Consider the following 17,685-nt stretch of genomic DNA (forward strand, 5'->3'; position numbering starts at 1 on the left):
GCGTACGTAGATTACATGGATTCATCAAAGCGTTGCTGCTAAAACCAGCTGCAGCTAAAAATGCAGACGAAAGCGCTGCGTGAACCAAAACAATGAGCTCAAAGACGCTAAAACCCAGACCTGAGGGGAACCGTAGTCAAGCGATAAATGTGGGTTAACTTGCGACGACTGACACAAACTCATAAAAATATTGGCCTGATACACATAATCTGATCAATTGTTAACATAAAACAAATGAAATCAAACAAACCAACAATGATTTACTTATAATCTGAGAGTACTTTATTATTATGCTATTACAGACTTTCAATGGTGACGATTCATAAAAAGGAATTCATTCCAATACTTACAATGCCAGTTGTGTTGCTTGATCTATTAATTAGTTTGCAGTGAGAAAAATGCAGGTGTACTTTTGCCCTTATATTTAAAGCTAATCGTTTAGTTTTATCCGGTGTTGGGATAAGCTTAGCAAAGAGCACTTATACAGAGTCGATAGAGTAGTGGAACCTTTATCTTAAAAACATGGTACAGACATTTCAAGTTTAACTTCCAGCTAAGTTAACAGTGATAACGGGCCAATAAAATCACAGATTTACATGACATGTGTCTGTCAAGAGTTAGAATAGTATCAATCTTTAGCAAGACATATACAATAGATGTGGACCTTAATATGGAGCATTTTGTGTATAATATTTTTCTGTTTCTGTTCTGTTTTCCCAGAACTTAGTTGCACATTTACAGTCTTCTGCTATATATTGGTAATGATGGGACATTTTCACTTGATGCAATACAAGGCAGCATTATTGAGACATGCAACATTAAGCCACAGGGAAACTGTGTCCAGAGAGGACAAGTGACACCTACTGTAGGACCTGAGAAGGACATCAGCACAGTAACGGTTCTTAAAAGAAAGAATGCCAGTACGTTATCAGAAACACAGATACTTCTGTGAAACCACTGGAACACTTTATCTGCCAGTCTATTACTTGCAAATCAAGTTATTGGGAAATCTGTTAACCCAACTTACATCAAGAAAATCAAATCAGGGTAATCCTCCAGTCTTGCCATGGATCCACATGCAGTTTGTTATAAACTAATTTGTGCAGAGAGAATAAATGGGCTAGTTGTTTTCAAATGTCCATTTTGGACCCGGGGAAAGTGTAAACTGCTGTGTGTCTCTTCTGATACACACGGAGTGCAATGAGGATTCAAGCCATTCCCCCCCCAAATCCCACTCCGGTGACTCAACAACTCAGTCGGTGTCACTAGTGCGCCGATGAGGATGTGATCACTTGCTTCCCACCACGAACATGGCCTTTGGGATTCACGAGGCTAAGCCAAGCCATAAGCACCACTACCAGGCACTGAACCTAGGGCTGGGTGGGCCATCAGGGGACCCATTTTGATTATTTACCTATTGTTCATTTATTCAAAGCACACCTTTCTTGCCACGGAATCTGAGCCAAGTATGTTATTTCCATATGGCAACTCCAAAAAGTAAGAGAATTGAAAAAAAACAGTGTTTTTAAAATGAGTTGTGCAGCCAATAGCATCTAAGCCAAATGCAATGTGCTAACAACGCTAGCACAGCGGCCAAGTGCTTCAGGATGCATATTCAGAGGGCAGAGACTCTACCTTTCATAAAGATGGCTCGTTTATCACAGTCATACGTGTTTGAATTGCTTCAAATAAATGCATGAAATAAAAAATAGACACATTTATATTTTCACTAAGCGCAAAGTCTTCATTATCTGCAAATGTCAGGGATATTGGTAAACGTCTTTAGTATTCAGTACAATTTGCTGCACTTCCCAGAAATCACTGATACGATACTTGAACCCATGTGATTATAAGGAACAGAAATCCTATGAAGTATTTTTGATATGCAGGTCCATGCTGCTGTTGTACCGATCCTGTGACGGCAATGAGGAAGCTTACAGTGCAGTTCTCAAGGGGGGGGGGACATGTTGACCGCATGTGTCTGCTGGACTGTCAGAGCTACAGCAGTCTCTTCATGCGGCAGGTGTGCTTCTCTATGTGCATGGTGGCTCTGTCAGTGGAGCTGGTCAGGTCGTCCAGAACATCATCCTGCCGTTCCAGCTCGGTCTCTGCCTCCAGGGCAAGGTTCTTCAGCTGCATCAGCATCTGCACAAACACACACACACACACACACACGATCAAACAATGTACACGCTCGTGGAGACGCACGCAGTCCTTGTTTGAATTACACACTAGCCCCCAGTGAACGTGGACAACTGAGGAGCAAGACAAATAAAAGAAGATTAAATACTGAAACCTACAGAAAAAGCAGTTGCGGGGTGGAACATGTGGACCACATGTGAAGACGTGTAAAGACGGGGTCAGTCGGTTTGAAGGTGAGTGTGTTAGTGAAACAGAGAAAGAGGAGCAGGTGAGAATGAAAGACAACGGCCTGCTGCTGAATGTCTGCAGATGAGGGAACTTTACAATTTAACACAAACCGGGATGCAATAACATCTACTCACGTGGCAGATATGATATTGCTCCACATTATGCAGTATATGACGCTTGGGAAGATATTCAGAGAGAAATCTTAGCTTATCTCCCGGGACCACTGAAATCATACAATACTGTTTGTTTTCAGCGCTCAGTGGTTTTAAGGAATACTGCGACGACATCTCCACGGTCCAACAACTGTGTATGTTATGGTTGATGGAACAACTTAAATACAAGGTGATGTGCCAAGCAAAATCTAATAAACACTCCCCCCAACCCCCACCGCCATGGTTTCTAAACTAATATTATGCTATGCTACACATGCTCTCACACACCCACCGACATTATGTCAGTTTTCACCGGCCGGACGTTGGAACTGAGCACAGAAACAGTTCCAGACAGCAGTTTGGAAAACAGATAGTGTGTCAACACGCACCGAGGTACAACTGTATTTGCTCACTCAGGTCTGCGACTTTACTATGTCAGCTGGGAGAACATGACTGAAACACACATTGCAGTTAATATTTACAGTTTTAGTGTGTCATAGAAAAACACAGAAAATGAGTATTTTTAGCTGCTGCTTATACAAGGGTTCGAGGGCTTTAGTCATGTAGAAAGCCCTCAAATTAAACATTTAGGCTAGGACGGACAGAAAAACACATGAGCTAAAATGCTCGTCTTGTGCAGGACTGTGAAATTGCAGGACCGTGTGAATTATCAGAAGAAATACAGCACATGAAACCTACGAGTGAGTAAACCAGTTTGCGCTGTTAGCAAATTAGTCATTTCCATCCTCAAAGAATAACACTGGTATAAAATGTCGGGACAAAGGGGAATGTTTGCTAAAGCACTTACTGCAGGATATCAAACTGAGTGACCCTCTGTAGATTCTAATCTCGGCATGAATTACATTAAGAGTAGGGTGTGTACAGAAGCAGAGCATTAAGTCCAAATTGGCAGCCTTTGAAGTTTGAACCATTGTCAGCTGTAGACAAGACGCCATTTATGAACACAATAGACGAGCCAACCTGGCCCAATGCTGTCACCGCTGAGATAAATGTGTTTGAAAAAAAGATTATAAGACAATAAGTAACTGAATATTAGGTGTAAAGTCTTAACAAATGCCTCGTTGGAGATAAGATGTATGCGGTGGGTCTACATAATAATGCATCATGAAATAGGACTGTTAAGTAATTAAACCGCAATGAAAACACTGCAACAAAGCTGGGTCATAAAAGGCTGCAAGCAAATGCCTCACACTTGTCAACCCCAATAGTCTGTATGTACCGTACCTTGTTTATGTGTTGTGTTGTATGTATGGTACGTAAAAGTACATCGGAGAATATGTCAATGTCCTCATTCATAAGATGGTTTTGTCACTTCTGTGTTGGAAGCGTTTACATTATTTTACATATCTAGTAGGCTTTGATGTCATCTCGGCACCAGGTTGTAGAGCCTGTCTGTATGTGATGCGTATCTAAACATGATGTAACAAAAGATAAAGTAGTTTACTGAAAAGGTTTTACAATTAATGAAATGATATTCTCAGAATAGAAGCTGGAATAAAAATTGCCTTCATCATAGGCCTGGATTTGCGTCACTGTGAAGGTCTCGCCACCACAGACCATGTGTGTAACATTTCTCAGCGTTGCGACGCTCTGAATGGAAAGACGTCGTAAAGTCTGACCAAATGACTGAACAGGTTTCTTTCCTTCTCTTAAAACCAGGATGGACTTCGGTTTGTGGCCCCACTAAATAACATTTTAATCATACAGGATGAAAAATAAAAAATCACTCTGGTGAATTGTGGGCTGGAATGGAACTTTCAAAATATGTGTCACTAAAACCATAGGGTTGTTTACTATAATAAATATAATTATACAAATCTAAATGCAAGTCACATATTCACACAGGTCTCACCTGTTTGAGTTCCTGGGCCTCGGCCTGACTGACAGACGGCTGGAGGGCGTGCACCTGCAACTGGGACAGCTCTCCGGCTGGGACCTCCAGTGTCTCTTGGCACTTTTGCAGCAAACCTGACTCCATGGGTGGAGATGGTGCAAAAAAGAAAAAGAGTGCATATGTTGTTTATGAGGAAACCAGACAGTAAACTCAAAGTAACCGAGGCAATAAGGATGAAGTGACTCATCAAAACAAAATATCTGTCAGGGAGAGACACCCGTAACCGTGTCCAAAAAGCATGTGGATGAAATGTTTTTACATGTGGCTGCACACCTATAAATATACAGAGGTGGAAACATAGACCTTTACTGCCACTTGGTGGTCAATTTCATACGAGACATGGCAACAGTGAGGGAGTGCTTGATATGTATATTATCCATGCCTCACCTTGGTTCCAGTTTGGCCCCTCTGTGTCACATGGAGATGAAACCGGAGTTGCTTTGAAAGCACAGTATTCACTGGTGAGCTCCACTTTCTTTTTGTACTGCATCTCCAACACGGACATCGCCTCTGGCATCTTGGCAGACAGGAACCTGTAGCATATATCCGGCTTCCCGATAAACCGCTGTCTGACCGTGATCTCATACGGACTGTGCACCCTGATCTCATCGACCTCATTCCGTTCAAAGCGGTGAAGGAGTTGGCAGTTTGTGTCTCGCACCTCCAGCGAGGAGACCAGCACCAACAAGCATCCGGGTTTTAAGTCAGAGTTCCCGCCTTTGTTCACTACAGCCGGGATGCTTGCGATCACCTTATTTCTACCGGACCCTTTGCCGGTCGCGGAGGCTGCCGCGGCCGCAGCTCTTGAAGCGTCCTCGGCCTTGGCGTCCTGGTGAGCCTTCCAGGGGAGTTTACCAAAAGGCCACCAGGCGGGAGACTCCAGCTCCAACAGAAGTCTGCAACGGAGAAAGGAAGAAATCATGGCCGTATGACTTCACTATTATGTTGGGCCTGTTTTTGTAATGGAACTACTTAGTTATAGCAGTCAACAGCATTAGAATAAAATATGAACAAGATTTCCAAATTAATAAATAATCAGGAAAACATTCAGATAATTACTTGTCAGCCACGCCCAGATCAGAGTCAATCTTCTCCAGCCCCTGCATCACATTGTCAAACTGCTCTCCTTGGTGGCTGAGGACCATGCCGGTGTCCTCCAGTCTTCTCTGGGACTCTGCCACCAGGCTGATCAGCTCTCTGCCTTTAGAGGGTTGACCTTCGGCCCCCCGGGCCTCCGAGGTGGGCGACAGAAGGCGTTCCCTCCAGAAGTGCTCCAACACATTATAAACCACCACCCTGTTGGGCTTAAGGGAACCAAACCAGTGCTTCACGTTGCCCTCTTCAAGCACTGTGAGCGTGCTGAAGATGAAACTGGACGACTCCATCTTGATCTCCATGATCCTGGAGAGGCGGAAGCTGGCCAGGCTCTCCTTACTCTGGTTAGAGACGAAGTGCACCATGGTCCGGGTGAGGGACAGCATGCCATTTTCCCACCGCTTCTCACTGTTGATGTAATAGGAGCCAGACCAGCTGTGGATAGGAACGCCCCGACTCATTTTGGAGATACACTGAATCACCTAGAAGGACAAATAAGCATCAGTATCAGGCAATATATTATCTCCTATACAAGCTCACACACTGTTGCTGTTAAACACACAATGAGGACATTGTACTGAGTGATCTCTGTGTCCTAACAATAAATATACTTTCTTCAGAATGTAATGAGTGATCCAGGCAGCAGATGAGCTCAGCTGAGGCGTTCAGACTGCCAGCTTCAGTTTTGGAAGAGCGACCTTTTCTATCCAAAACGACCGCATTACGCATGCGTCAGTACAACGTTATAAACCCTCTTCGCGTGTATCACTTCTTCTCGGATGCAATTATATCCGCCCCACACCACTATTGATCGAAAACAACATTTACCTGGCTGGGCTGAGCATGACGTTACCCATCGGTATCGCTGATGTTTATTACGGAAGTGACGTCACGCAGGAGCACGTCTGTATTTACTGTCCGACTTGAAAATTATTATTGTCGGAGAAAAGGCTATTGCGGCGTAATTGCCGTTAGCTAGGGCGGCGGTTTTTGATTTAGCAAAAAAAAAAAAATACCTACAGTGTTCGTATTAAATACATTGAAACGGCAATATAGGAAGTAGTGACAATAAATAAACACCAACGGTATATTATATGTCCGTCGGTCAGGAACCATAACCTGCTATATCTCCTTCGGGATGGAGTCATATGCAGCGACCTGTTGTCAAAATAGAAATATAAAACACGTATTAGCATAATGTATGATTTCTAGCCTAATCTAGCCTGCGTTTGACAGCGTTAGTAAAAAGCCGTTTGCTATGTAACGTCAAACTAATCGACCTGCTAGCTTATTATTACCGTTTCTTGCTGTCCAAGCGGTGACAGCTAGCTTGGCTTGCTAACAGGCTAGCCGAGGTCTTGTTTACCATTATGGACAGGGAGGCGTACCGTAACTGCTGCAGCCTGGTCAAAATGCCAAGGCAGTCGTACGAACAGTTCTGGTCTTCACATTTTGTAGATTACATCGACAAGGAGTTGAGCTATTCTAAGTTTTTCAAGAAATACTTGCTTCCCAATCACCCGTGTATGTTTTCAAGAAGGTTTACGGAGGGCTGGAAGTGTAGAAAACAATGGGTGTCCGAGGTGGGGAAGCCCAATTTCCAACAACTGCTGCAAGAGTTCGGTAAATAGGTCTATTACTACTACGTTAACCAACTACCATGCGTCATAATGCAGCGATAGTCATTACTGGTGTCGTGTAATGCTACTGTAAGATAATGTGTTTGTTCTTCATCACAGATGAGACTCCTGTTCCTGTTGCAAACTGCAACGCAAAGGAGTACAATGCAAACCCTAAACAAGTAATGCCTTTCAAAGAATTTATACAATACTGGAAGGAATACATCCAGAATGGCCACTCGTCACCTAAAGGATGTCTTTATCTTAAAGACTGGCACATCTCAAGGTACTAATTCATATGGATTTAAGTAAACTTTGTTTCATACAGCACAGTGTGCATTATTACCCATGATGCATTTAATATTCTGGTTCTACAGGGACTTTCCAGAGCATAATGTTTACACCACACCAGTCTTCTTTTCTTCTGACTGGCTTAATGAATACTGGGATACACTTGAAGTGGATGACTACCGATTTGTCTACATGGGACCCAAGGGCTCATGGTATGAAACATTTAACATCATTTTTGCAAACATTTAGAATATAGCTTTTTTTTATTGTCAGGTTTTGTGAGGCCACACATATATACGGGACATCTATCAATCAGATGCGCTTTCTCGTCTCCAGGACCCCGTTCCACGCCGATGTGTTCCGCTCCTACAGCTGGTCTGCAAACATCTGTGGCAGGAAGAAATGGCTCCTGTATCCTCCAGGTCAGGAGGAGTTTTTACGCGACACTCACGGCAACCTCCCTTATGATGTAACGTCGGCCGAGCTTCGAGACAGAGGTCTATTTCCACACTCTGAAGAAGCCTGTCAACCTCTCGAAATTATTCAAGAGGCCGGCGAGATCATCTTCGTGCCCAGCGGCTGGCACCATCAAGTTTATAATCTGGTAAGAACTGCAAAGGCAACTAAATCCAAGCAGTTGAGTTAGTTTAAATACCTACCTAATGACATATCATACATTAAGGCCCGTTATCTAATTGTGACATGGGGATTCTCTCTCTTTGATGTTCTCGTGACAGGAAGACACCATCTCTATTAATCATAACTGGTTGAATGGCTGCAACGTAGACATCATGTGGCAGTTCCTTCAGAGCGAGCTCTCGTCTGTTCAAAAGGAGATAGACGAGTGGAGAAACACGATGGACTCGTGGCATCAGCACTGCCAGGTACTTCAGAGACAAGCCTGCATGCCTTCTATAGAAACACGCTGCTGCCGTGAATGTTTGCAATGTCACACTTAAAGTCATTGTTCGTTTTACTTTACAGGTTATTATGAAGGCCTGCTCCGGTATCAACTATGCAGAATTTGCATCGTTCCTGAAAATCATTGCCGACAACCGAATGGCTTTCCTGAATGCTCGTTCCTCTGGGGATCCCTGTGATTACCCTAGGCATCTCTCGGAGGCCCTCACCACACTTGGACCTTACCATGCTGCCTTTGACCTACAAAGAGTGGCTTATGTTATTGAATGCCTACTCTGCAATGAAGACTTCAAGCGGCTTGATCATTCAACTTTGACTTTGCAGCCAGAAACCATGTTGCAGCAAATTCGGGACACCATACAGTCCACAAGGGGGCAGCATCTCCTTTATCAGGAATAAGGTGTTCAGCTGTGTCTCCACAATGCTACCCATCGTCTGGAAATGGCTTGAATGAAAAGTGCCAATTTGTACAGTGCGAATAAGAGGATAAAGGCGATACCACACCTTTACTTTGAGATCAACGGCAATCTCAAATGTTTATTATGAATGTTTGGAATTTGTTTTGCACTGAAATATGGATAAATTAAAAAAAAAAAATACACATTGAGTTTTTGTATTGCTTTTTTGCATGTTTATTCAACAACCACCAATGCCATACCACTGTTGGTATATCCTGTATAGTGCTGAAAATAGATCTGTTAAATAATATAATTATATGGTAAATAATACATTCCAGTTTGGGAAAAATCACCTCAAAGAGTAGATTTTATATCAAACAAAACAAAAATCCTCACACAAATGGATTGGTGCCACACAGCTGTGAAGCAATGACAGCGTAACATACTGTACTTCAGGGTTCTGTCTGTAAGAAGTCTGTCAGATGGGATGCGTGTCACATTTGAGGGAACTACAAAACATCCTTCTCTTCAGTTAATAATCACGTCTTTAGGCCACCAGTCTGGCACAGAAGCCTCGAGTGTCACTGTGGTGTCATCGGAAGATTTGAGTGTCAACGCTTCGTTGGCATGAGCCAAGCGGATTAGGCTCAGGCCCAGCTCTCCGACCCCTGCTCGGTGCTTCCCAGCTGGCTTGCCTGACTGCGTTTGCAGCGCAGCTCCTTCCTCGAGGTCTTGGACCGGGGCTGACAAGCGTACTGGCATCAGGCGTTTCCGAACCACCCCAGTGTGATGAGTCCTGGCTGTGAGCTCCTGGCCAATGTAACAGCCCTTGCTGAAGCTGATACCCTCCATGTAGACAAGATTTGACTCTAGCGGTAGTGCCAGCCCAGGGGGAAGGTCTCTTACTCCCTCAGGAAGCCCTAGACAACAATGACAGTAAAGGATATAAACAAAACATGTCAAAAAAAGTGTCAAAAGCACATACAAATACAAGTGCGTACAAATCCTTACTTCATGTCCTGTTTTTCTTTTTCTCTCTAACAAACTCTACATATTCTGACTGGTCTTACCTATTGTGTAGCGATGTCTGTGATACTCTTCTGTGTCACCTTTCTGACATGACGCAATGACATCCGAGGGGTCAACTCGACTGTCCAACACCAATCTCCAGCCCATCTCCCGAGTTCGAGGATCGGTGTCCCATACCAGGGCTTTGTCTGGGGAGGAGAGCTCAGGTGTACTGGCCTCTTGACCTGCGTTGTGTTGCTTGGAAAGCACCGCCCAAACAGAGAGCTCTGGACAGGGGCTCATGTTGACCTTTCTGCGGATCTTGTACATCTTCAAATGTCTCAAGATTGAGTCCTTAATTGTGCTGTCACACTCCAGGAAAACACCCTGTCCTGCATCTGCTTCTTTCAGACTGAAAGGAAATACAGTCAATTTAGTGCCTCGTGAAACAGAACATCCACCATAAAAACTATACAATCAGGTAATTCAGTGTTACAGCAGACATTTATGGGGAAAACTTGTATTTCCTCAATCTGCTGATTAATGAGTTAAGGACTCTGTTTATTACCCAGAGAGATCTTTGTGTAGCACCTAAAGAAGTGGCAAAAAGTCTCTTGTTTTATAAAGTTCAGCAGCTGGTTAGAAATCTTAGTGTAACAAAAAAGAACAAGTGGAAAGATAAACTGAATAAAGTTAATCTGTAGCTGGATGAGAGGTCTATCTTTCCAGGCAGAGTTCACATATTTCACAACAATCACATACTAGTATCTATTGAGTTGCTACTGTACACTAGTGTCAGCTGAGACAGTCGACCAAATTTCACCGTCAGCTAAAATTCATACATGCGTCTTTCAAATGGTAAAGTAGCATTTTTTGACAGGCCGGGTTACAATAGTTCATGCTCCGTGTGTTGCCAACTATTCATCAAAATATAAGCTTATCGTACCCTTTTGTGTCTTATGACATAACGCATGAACTATCTCGATGTGATTACTTGTCATCACCAGTTATCCTGCAAATAAGAAAAGATAGATCGCCCTTACATGCCAGCGAAGTTTATTCACAAATTGCTGCACTAGCAATGTAAAACATGTGTTAAAGTCTTAATGAAATAGCATCTATACATCATCTCACTTCCTGTATTTAATGAAGGCCATTTCATATTGAAAAGTGTCTTTTTTCCCCCAGGTCCATATTGGGCAACTAAGTGTTTTTAAATTCCACTGATATCAAATTGGCAGTGACCCTATATTTGGTTCATTTAACCTTAAACACAGCACTCCGTGCCTAACGTTAGCTAATGTTTGAGCCACACTGAACACACACCACTGACTCACCAGCCCTGTTGTCTGCTACTGGGCTACCAACACGAGCGACTGCATTTTGAGATAAGTAACGTTAGCCCCACCCTGGTGTCAACTGAAAACACTAAACGGTATAATGTAGAATACTCTACCTGTACAACATGATGTCATATAGTGTTCTTCCTTGTACATTTAGCATGTGCGAGTACATAGCTGTGAGTCCAGGCTCCTCCAGCAGCCCCATGTCATTGGTTATGATCCCCTGAAGGAACGAGCTCGTGTCTTGTCCCTGGATTTTAAGTAAAGTCCTGTGAGGTAGGTGATAGCACACACACTGAACTGGGACATCTCTTCGGGCAGTGTCCTGGCTGTACCTTCTAACAAGGACACCTGCTGGCGCTGGAACACCGGAGAGAAACGATACGCACAAATATCGACCCGTGTGTTTTGTGGCGGACGTGAACGCTCCCCTGGCGAAACACAAACTCCCCATTGTTGTACGCCGCGGTAAGAGTTACTTGTCAAATTTAAATGGCTACTCCGCCTGTTAACAGCAGTGGACGGCTACATAACACAGGACATGGCGGTTGACTCCGGCAGCAAGGGCTCCATTTTGAAATCCCACAATGCATTGCTCCATAATAACATGACCTCGGATGTGTGTGACGTTTTGCTCAATGCTCGCGTGGTATATGGACAGTACGTTACTTGTTAGGAAACGTTTGTTAAATCACTATAGATGTACAGTTACACTAAACTCCTGTCGCTTTTGTTGAGTATGACATGCAACAAAAACATCCGGAGAAATTTTAGATTTGCCTGAGATTTAGGCCTGCTTGTTAAAATCTACACGTTGAAACAAATACAAATAGCCAATGCCAAATAAGACCAAAATATTCGCAGTTATATAATGTTCATGAGGAAATGTTCAGTTTAGTCTTGTTATAACAAGATATGCACACGATAAGTTGTAATGTCAATATGTCATTCACATGTTAACTAGACAGATTTAGTGCATCTATATCTGCAATGTTCTGGTAAAACTTCAAGTTCATCGCAGACACTTTTGTTCAACACAGCACATGGTGTTGTGTTAAGTATGCATATACCAATGTGATTTTTGAAATGCATTGGATTATACAGATGAAATAAACAGTGTTACCTCTCAGAGGTAGCATGATTTCTTATTGATTAACTTGACTTACCGCATGTCCACTTCATGGATTCAAGTACATTCAGCAGTTATTTTTACTGAGCATTATATTCAGGAAGTTTAAGTCAGCAGCGACACAATTTATAACTATTGTATTGCTATATAACATACCGTGACATTGAAAAAGTTACAGGCCATGTCTAAACTGAAATATTCAATCACCTATGCAATGGCTATATTAGTGTTAGGAATGAAATGTACTTGAATGCACAGCAGGCAGCCTATGTAGTTTAATGTGGCTCCCACCAAGGCTCTATAAACATTCACTGCTCAGTTAAACTTCTTAACAGATGGGAAATACAAAAAAACTGAGCACACATCTGAAGTTACCGAATAAAATGTGTAAGTCATTAGCAGGTAAATGATTTAAAACATGCAATCCTGTCTCTAACAAAAGTGATGTAAAATAGAGAATAAATGAAGTGAAGTGAAAGTGCACCAAATGGTTTCTTTCAGGATACAAATGCTTTGTAAAAGAAACCTACATTTGTAAGAAGATGTCGACTTTAGATACAGAACATTCCTAGGGCGCCGGTAACTCTCAGAATACAGTGATAATTTGTAAATGTGGAGATAATTCAGTCATGTTTAGGGTGGAGTTTTTCAGATTGTATACAATGAGCTACTGCAATGTAGGTTAGGTTTCTTTGTTTGGTCCACACCTGGTGCTACTTATCCAATATTTAATGGGTGTTTGTCTCCAGAAGTCAATCTTAACGCATACACCCTAAGTCTTGTTTTAATTATTGGCCTGTTTTATTTTTAAAATATTTTCTCATTGCTGCTGCTGATTCTGGAAAAGAGCTACTTTTCCTTTTTTATGGTATTTTCCCATACGTAAAGGCAATAAAATGCTGTGTGATTTCGTAGGTGGTAAAAAATGATATGCCCCTCCTGCACCAACGCTTTGCTACATCACCAAGTACGATTCTTCTCATTAAAGTTTACTGCCCCACACATTTCAAAATTATTCTTAAAACAAGTGCATATACTTTAAATTTGCTGTGGTCAGTAAAAGAAGAATCTCAACATCTCATTCCAAGCATGAAATAACTTTTTACAACTTCAATGATAAAAACTTTTCCCTTTGCAGTTTCAAAGACTCACCATTGCTATTAGTGTGGTGAAGCAGAGAGGCAGATGTGTATTATATAGCAAGAACTCAGAGGTTTCAAATGACTTTATTCCTTCATGGATGAAATACGAGAACAGTCTTTAAAAGTTTTAGGCACTTTGAAGTATGACAACAGTGAAGGCAGGATTAAATATTATTCAGAAACCAATTTTAGAAACATACAAATTGAAATGGTCATCTTCAAGACCTAACATGTCTAAACATAAGATAAATATAGAGCTAATTGAATAGCTAAGGATGGGTTTCTACTGTAGGCTATATGGATACTTTATGTTCCAAGTTCTAAAGCATGCATCATGGGCTTCCGTTTGTGGAAAATCAGTATTTAGTTTAGAAAAAAACTCGGATTTTCTATTCACTTACCTCTTCCCCTTGAAACGTGACACTGCAAGGCTTTGGAAAATATAGAATAGATAAAGGCTTTGCACGCAATGACTCAAGATCATCACACCGAGTAGATGTCCACCAGAAGAGCCATCCCTGTTTCATTATCTTTATCAAAATATTTCACATTTCATCTGCTTCCAGAAACACTCCTCCATACTACATCCAAAAATACATCCCAACATGTTAAACATGCATCGTTCCAACAATAATCCTCATTCTTCAGAAGTGAGTCATTGTGCATTTATACAGTGTTTTTCACTGCGTTTTTCATTTTTGGATTGAGGGTACAATCACACTTACAAAGTTAGAATTAATCCAGTTCAGCGGCAGTCAAGGGTAGATCAGATAAATAGCTCGAAGCAGTCTGTTTATACTTTGACATTTTAGCTGGAATTAGAGATGTTGAACTAAGTAAGCATATGTTAACCATGTCCAAAAGCTATGGGAAGCACAAAATGACACACTACAGTAACGATAGTAAGACGATTTGTGATACTGGATTTGATAAGTTCCACATGTGTGTTTTCTTTTAAATTCCCCAAAACTGTGTACTGCACTCCTTCAGTGGGTGATTGAAATTCTCATTTGTTATTGTCCTAAGTCGCATCTCTCTCACACACGCAGACACACATACACACACACACACACACACACACACACACACACACACACACACACACACATCCTCCAGCTGTGTCACAGTGCAGTCCTGGAGTCCTAAAAGTTTGAACTGTTAATTTACTGAATTAGAATAATCTCTAGATCCAGACAGAGGTCTTTCCATTTTTTACAATGGTAGCAGCCTTTTCTGTGGCTGATTTCGGCCTCGCTCCTTGTTTCTCTTGGACCATATTCACTCGATTTTGTTCTGCCATAGTGCCCCCAGATACAGGACTACTGGTTCTGGACGTTTGCTGGTTGGTTTTGGTTTGATATGTTTGAAAGGCCATATCGAGCTGTTCCTGGGCCACCCGTAGGTGCCGGTGTAGACTTGCCAAATCAGACGGGATGTTCTCATCTGGGCTGGTGCACTGCTGCTCCTGGGCCACGTTGGCCATGTTCTGCTCGTGGGTGATGAGGCTGTTGGGGATCCTGCTAGGTTTGTCTGTCTTCATCACAAGGTTGTAACCCGGAGGAGAGGCTGGGATGTTTCGAGAAAACGGGTAGCCGTAGGACGTCCGCACGCCCCGGTTCCTCTTCGTGCGGAGTGTGTCCCGAAAAGTGCCAATTCCCAAGTGAAGCATCTCGCACACATTTAGCACTAGACAAAGGCAGCTCACCACATACATGATGAGGAGGAAGATTGTTTTCTCTGTGGGCCTGGAGATGAAACAGTCCACTCTGTGTGGACAGGGGACTCTGTTGCATACATATGACGGACTAACTCGAAACCCATAGAGGAGATACTGTCCTACAAGGAAAGCGATTTCAAAAATAGCTCGCGACATGAGCTGTAGAACATAGATTCTCATCAGGCCTTCTTGCAATATTCTTCGGCGGCCATCGTGTTTTGGTGGGTCTTTGCCAGTGCTGGTCACTGGTTCGGGCTTGGCCTCCAGCACCTCCAGCGTATCCTCATAGATCATGGGCTCAGCATCGTCATCTTCATCCTCTTCTAGGACATCTTCCAGGTGGTGGCTTTCTCTCCATCTGGAGTGAGGAGGAGGCTTTTTGCGGAGCCTGTGGTGCTTCCTGCGCTCCACCTCTGTAGTTCGGGCTATCTTGTGGATGGCGTAACCCATGTACATGATAGAGGGAGTGGAGATCATGATGATCTGGAAGACCCAGAAGCGGACGTGCGAGAGAGGGGCAAACGCATCGTAGCAGACGTTGTCACACCCGGGCTGCTTGGTGTTGCAGGTGAACTTGGTCTGCTCGTCCGAGTAGATGGACTCACCTCCAACCGCTGTGAGCACAATGCGGAAGATGATGAGCACGGTCAGCCACACTTTCCCCACAAAGGTGGAGTGGTTGTGGATCTCTTCCAGGAGACGAGTGAGAAAGCTCCAGCTCATGTTGCTCCAACAAGCTTGTCAACTAGAATCTGTAAAGAGAGAATAAAGAATGGATTTAGTAGGGACCCATTGAAGAATGTGGTTGAGCTGAGAAAGCAATGAGTTGCAGTTGCATTCAATGTTTGAATAAATGATCATGTTGCACGAGGAATCACAGATAATATTACGTTGTTGTATTATATTGTAACGTTACAGTTGTACTCCTTATATAAAATGCCTGTGCTGTTTATGTCCAACCAAAGGAAATCCAGACTATAGGGCTCCAACTAACAGTTATTTTGTCGTCTATAAAAATGTCCCAGAGCCAACGGGACATTTTAAAATATCTTACTATATTTTACTACCAATCCCAAACCCCAAAGATATTCAATTTATTTATTATTCTTTTATCAAAAAAGTATTAAATGAGAAGTAGTTCAAAATAGTTGTAGATTTATTTTCTGTCACTCTAATCTACCATCCATTTCCAGTGTGGACCTACAGTATAACTTGGAAATGTGGACTTTGCAAATTTGTCAAACTGTAGACGGAGACTTCCTGACGTAGAGGAGACATTCGTTTTTTACTGATTCTGCAGCCAAACACAAGACAATGGCTTGTGTTGATTCATGTCAGTGAGTGGGGTGATGTCATTCAGTCAACCTATCTAAACACACATCCCGTCGTAATTCTAATATCCCCTTCTAACAGATTGAAATAGTTTATGAAAAGGTTAAGATGGCAAAGGAGAAAAACACAAACATCAGCCATGCAAAAACCCACCAGCAACAACAACCACTTTGATTATAGCTTTGACCAAAGAACACGCTGCTGAAGACACAGAACGAAACTGACAGCTCTGAATTTAAGAAAAGCTCATTCTGGTACAAGAGTGTGCTCCACTCAGAGAGCCACTTCAGAAACATACTGTACCCGGCATGGCAACACATATCATGCCAAGGGACACACACACACACACACACACACACACACACACACACACACACACACACACACAGCCTAACAGATGATATGAAACCTCACAGTGTCATACTCTGACTCTGTGAGGTGATTGAGGCCGCGACGAGGAGACAGCGTAGCGCTTCTGTCCCTTCATTCATGGAGCTGCACTGTTCATGTTGATTTCATGACTGCGGCACTGTGTTCCCTGGCGTGGGATGTGCCATCTCCCCTGCCATCTGAGTGAACAGGAGAGGCTTGTTGCTCTGCCACGAGGCCTCCCCTCCAGATCCAGCACTGCTGACGCTGGGGAGAGGTACAGCCACATGGAGACAGATGGCACCTATAGTGGGCGACTCATGTCTGCCCCAGGATGGCATGACAGGAGGGGCCGCGACACTGAGGATTCATAAGTTTAAACAAATCTGTTGTGTGTAGCGTCAACATCACATCCTAACGTTGAAGTGATGCTGAGATATCTGCCTGCTGTTGATGTGTTTTACAGCTTGTTGTGTTGATTTTTTGCTGCCTTGTCTGTGTTTAATTGTTTGTGCTGTTGCCATTTTAACCAGGTCTCCTCTGAAAATACATTTCTAACCTAAGTGGAACTGGCCTGTTTAATAAATAAAGATTCGATTTTTACTGAAGATAACACAGAAATGTAAATTCAACTAAGACCATGTTTGGGTTCATGGATTTTTGCTTAATTTGTGTCAGTTAACATGTCATACAAAGCAACTCACTCCAAGTCGTAGTCATTTTTCATTTATAATAATTTTAAAATAGGTTAAAACATACTTTTTTTAGGCAATACATGTTTCAGAAATACAGCGTATCGAATATTACCGTATTAGCTACAGAGGTATTGTAGTTACAGAAAATATAAACATTTTATGATAATTAAATTCCACAATTTAGAACCA

The 17,685-nt window shown here is 42.6% G+C and overlaps 4 protein-coding genes across 4 annotated transcripts; 1 reads left to right on the forward strand and 3 right to left on the reverse strand.

Moving 5' to 3' along the window:
- Window positions 1–317: 317 nt before the first annotated feature.
- Window positions 318–6,399, reverse strand: snap47 (synaptosome associated protein 47). The gene is made up of 5 exons (XM_079172591.1): window positions 6,361–6,399; window positions 5,497–6,014; window positions 4,825–5,333; window positions 4,396–4,511; window positions 318–2,145 (listed from the first exon to the last, which is right to left on the reverse strand). Exons 2-5 carry the CDS (start codon window positions 5,991–5,993, stop codon window positions 1,999–2,001), a joined length of 1,269 nt encoding a protein of 422 aa, XP_079028717.1. The 5' UTR covers window positions 5,994–6,014; window positions 6,361–6,399; the 3' UTR covers window positions 318–1,998.
- A 267-nt stretch (window positions 6,400–6,666) lies between these two features.
- Window positions 6,667–8,883, forward strand: jmjd4 (jumonji domain containing 4). The gene is made up of 6 exons (XM_079173334.1): window positions 6,667–7,155; window positions 7,272–7,437; window positions 7,529–7,654; window positions 7,779–8,046; window positions 8,180–8,326; window positions 8,427–8,883. The coding sequence occupies exons 1-6, from the start codon at window positions 6,903–6,905 to the stop codon at window positions 8,760–8,762; spliced, it is 1,296 nt and encodes a 431-aa protein (XP_079029460.1). The 5' UTR covers window positions 6,667–6,902; the 3' UTR covers window positions 8,763–8,883.
- Window positions 8,884–8,995: 112 nt separating this feature from the next.
- On the reverse strand, window positions 8,996–11,672 carry iba57 (iron-sulfur cluster assembly factor IBA57). Its single transcript, XM_079172776.1, has 3 exons — window positions 11,226–11,672; window positions 9,832–10,181; window positions 8,996–9,681 (listed from the first exon to the last, which is right to left on the reverse strand). The coding sequence occupies exons 1-3, from the start codon at window positions 11,564–11,566 to the stop codon at window positions 9,290–9,292; spliced, it is 1,083 nt and encodes a 360-aa protein (XP_079028902.1). The 5' UTR covers window positions 11,567–11,672; the 3' UTR covers window positions 8,996–9,289.
- Window positions 11,673–14,566: 2,894 nt separating this feature from the next.
- On the reverse strand, window positions 14,567–15,823 carry gjc2 (gap junction protein gamma 2; the record flags this gene model as incomplete). Its single annotated transcript, XM_079172592.1, has 1 exon — window positions 14,567–15,823. The coding sequence occupies one exon, from the start codon at window positions 15,821–15,823 to the stop codon at window positions 14,567–14,569; it is 1,257 nt and encodes a 418-aa protein (XP_079028718.1).
- Between the last annotated feature and the right edge of the window lie 1,862 nt (window positions 15,824–17,685).

This window comes from Pholis gunnellus, assembly GCF_910591455.1.
Source record: "Pholis gunnellus genome assembly, chromosome: 14".
NCBI classification, from domain to species: Eukaryota; Metazoa; Chordata; class Actinopteri; order Perciformes; family Pholidae; genus Pholis; species Pholis gunnellus.

Bases quoted from the DNA above. Each gene is read 5' to 3' on its own strand.
- snap47 (XM_079172591.1), bottom strand. From the start codon at position 5,993: ATGAGTCGGGGCGTTCCTATCCACAGCTGGTCTGGCTCCTATTACATC. The intron at 5,334-5,496 runs GTAATTATCTGA...TCTCCGTTGCAG, and splicing joins GATCTGGGCGTGGCTGACAA to ACTTCTGTTGGAGCTGGAGT. The intron at 4,512-4,824 runs GTGAGGCATGGA...CCATGGAGTCAG, and splicing joins GGGGCCAAACTGGAACCAAG to GTTTGCTGCAAAAGTGCCAA.
- jmjd4 (XM_079173334.1), top strand. From the start codon at position 6,903: ATGGACAGGGAGGCGTACCGTAACTGCTGCAGCCTGGTCAAAATGCCA. The intron at 7,655-7,778 runs GTATGAAACATT...TCTCGTCTCCAG, and splicing joins ATGGGACCCAAGGGCTCATG to GACCCCGTTCCACGCCGATG. The intron at 8,047-8,179 runs GTAAGAACTGCA...TTCTCGTGACAG, and splicing joins ACCATCAAGTTTATAATCTG to GAAGACACCATCTCTATTAA.
- iba57 (XM_079172776.1), bottom strand. From the start codon at position 11,566: ATGGGGAGTTTGTGTTTCGCCAGGGGAGCGTTCACGTCCGCCACAAAA. The intron at 10,182-11,225 runs GTAGAGTATTCT...ATTTCCTTTCAG, and splicing joins TATGACATCATGTTGTACAG to TCTGAAAGAAGCAGATGCAG. The intron at 9,682-9,831 runs GTAAGACCAGTC...ATTGTTGTCTAG, and splicing joins CAGACATCGCTACACAATAG to GGCTTCCTGAGGGAGTAAGA.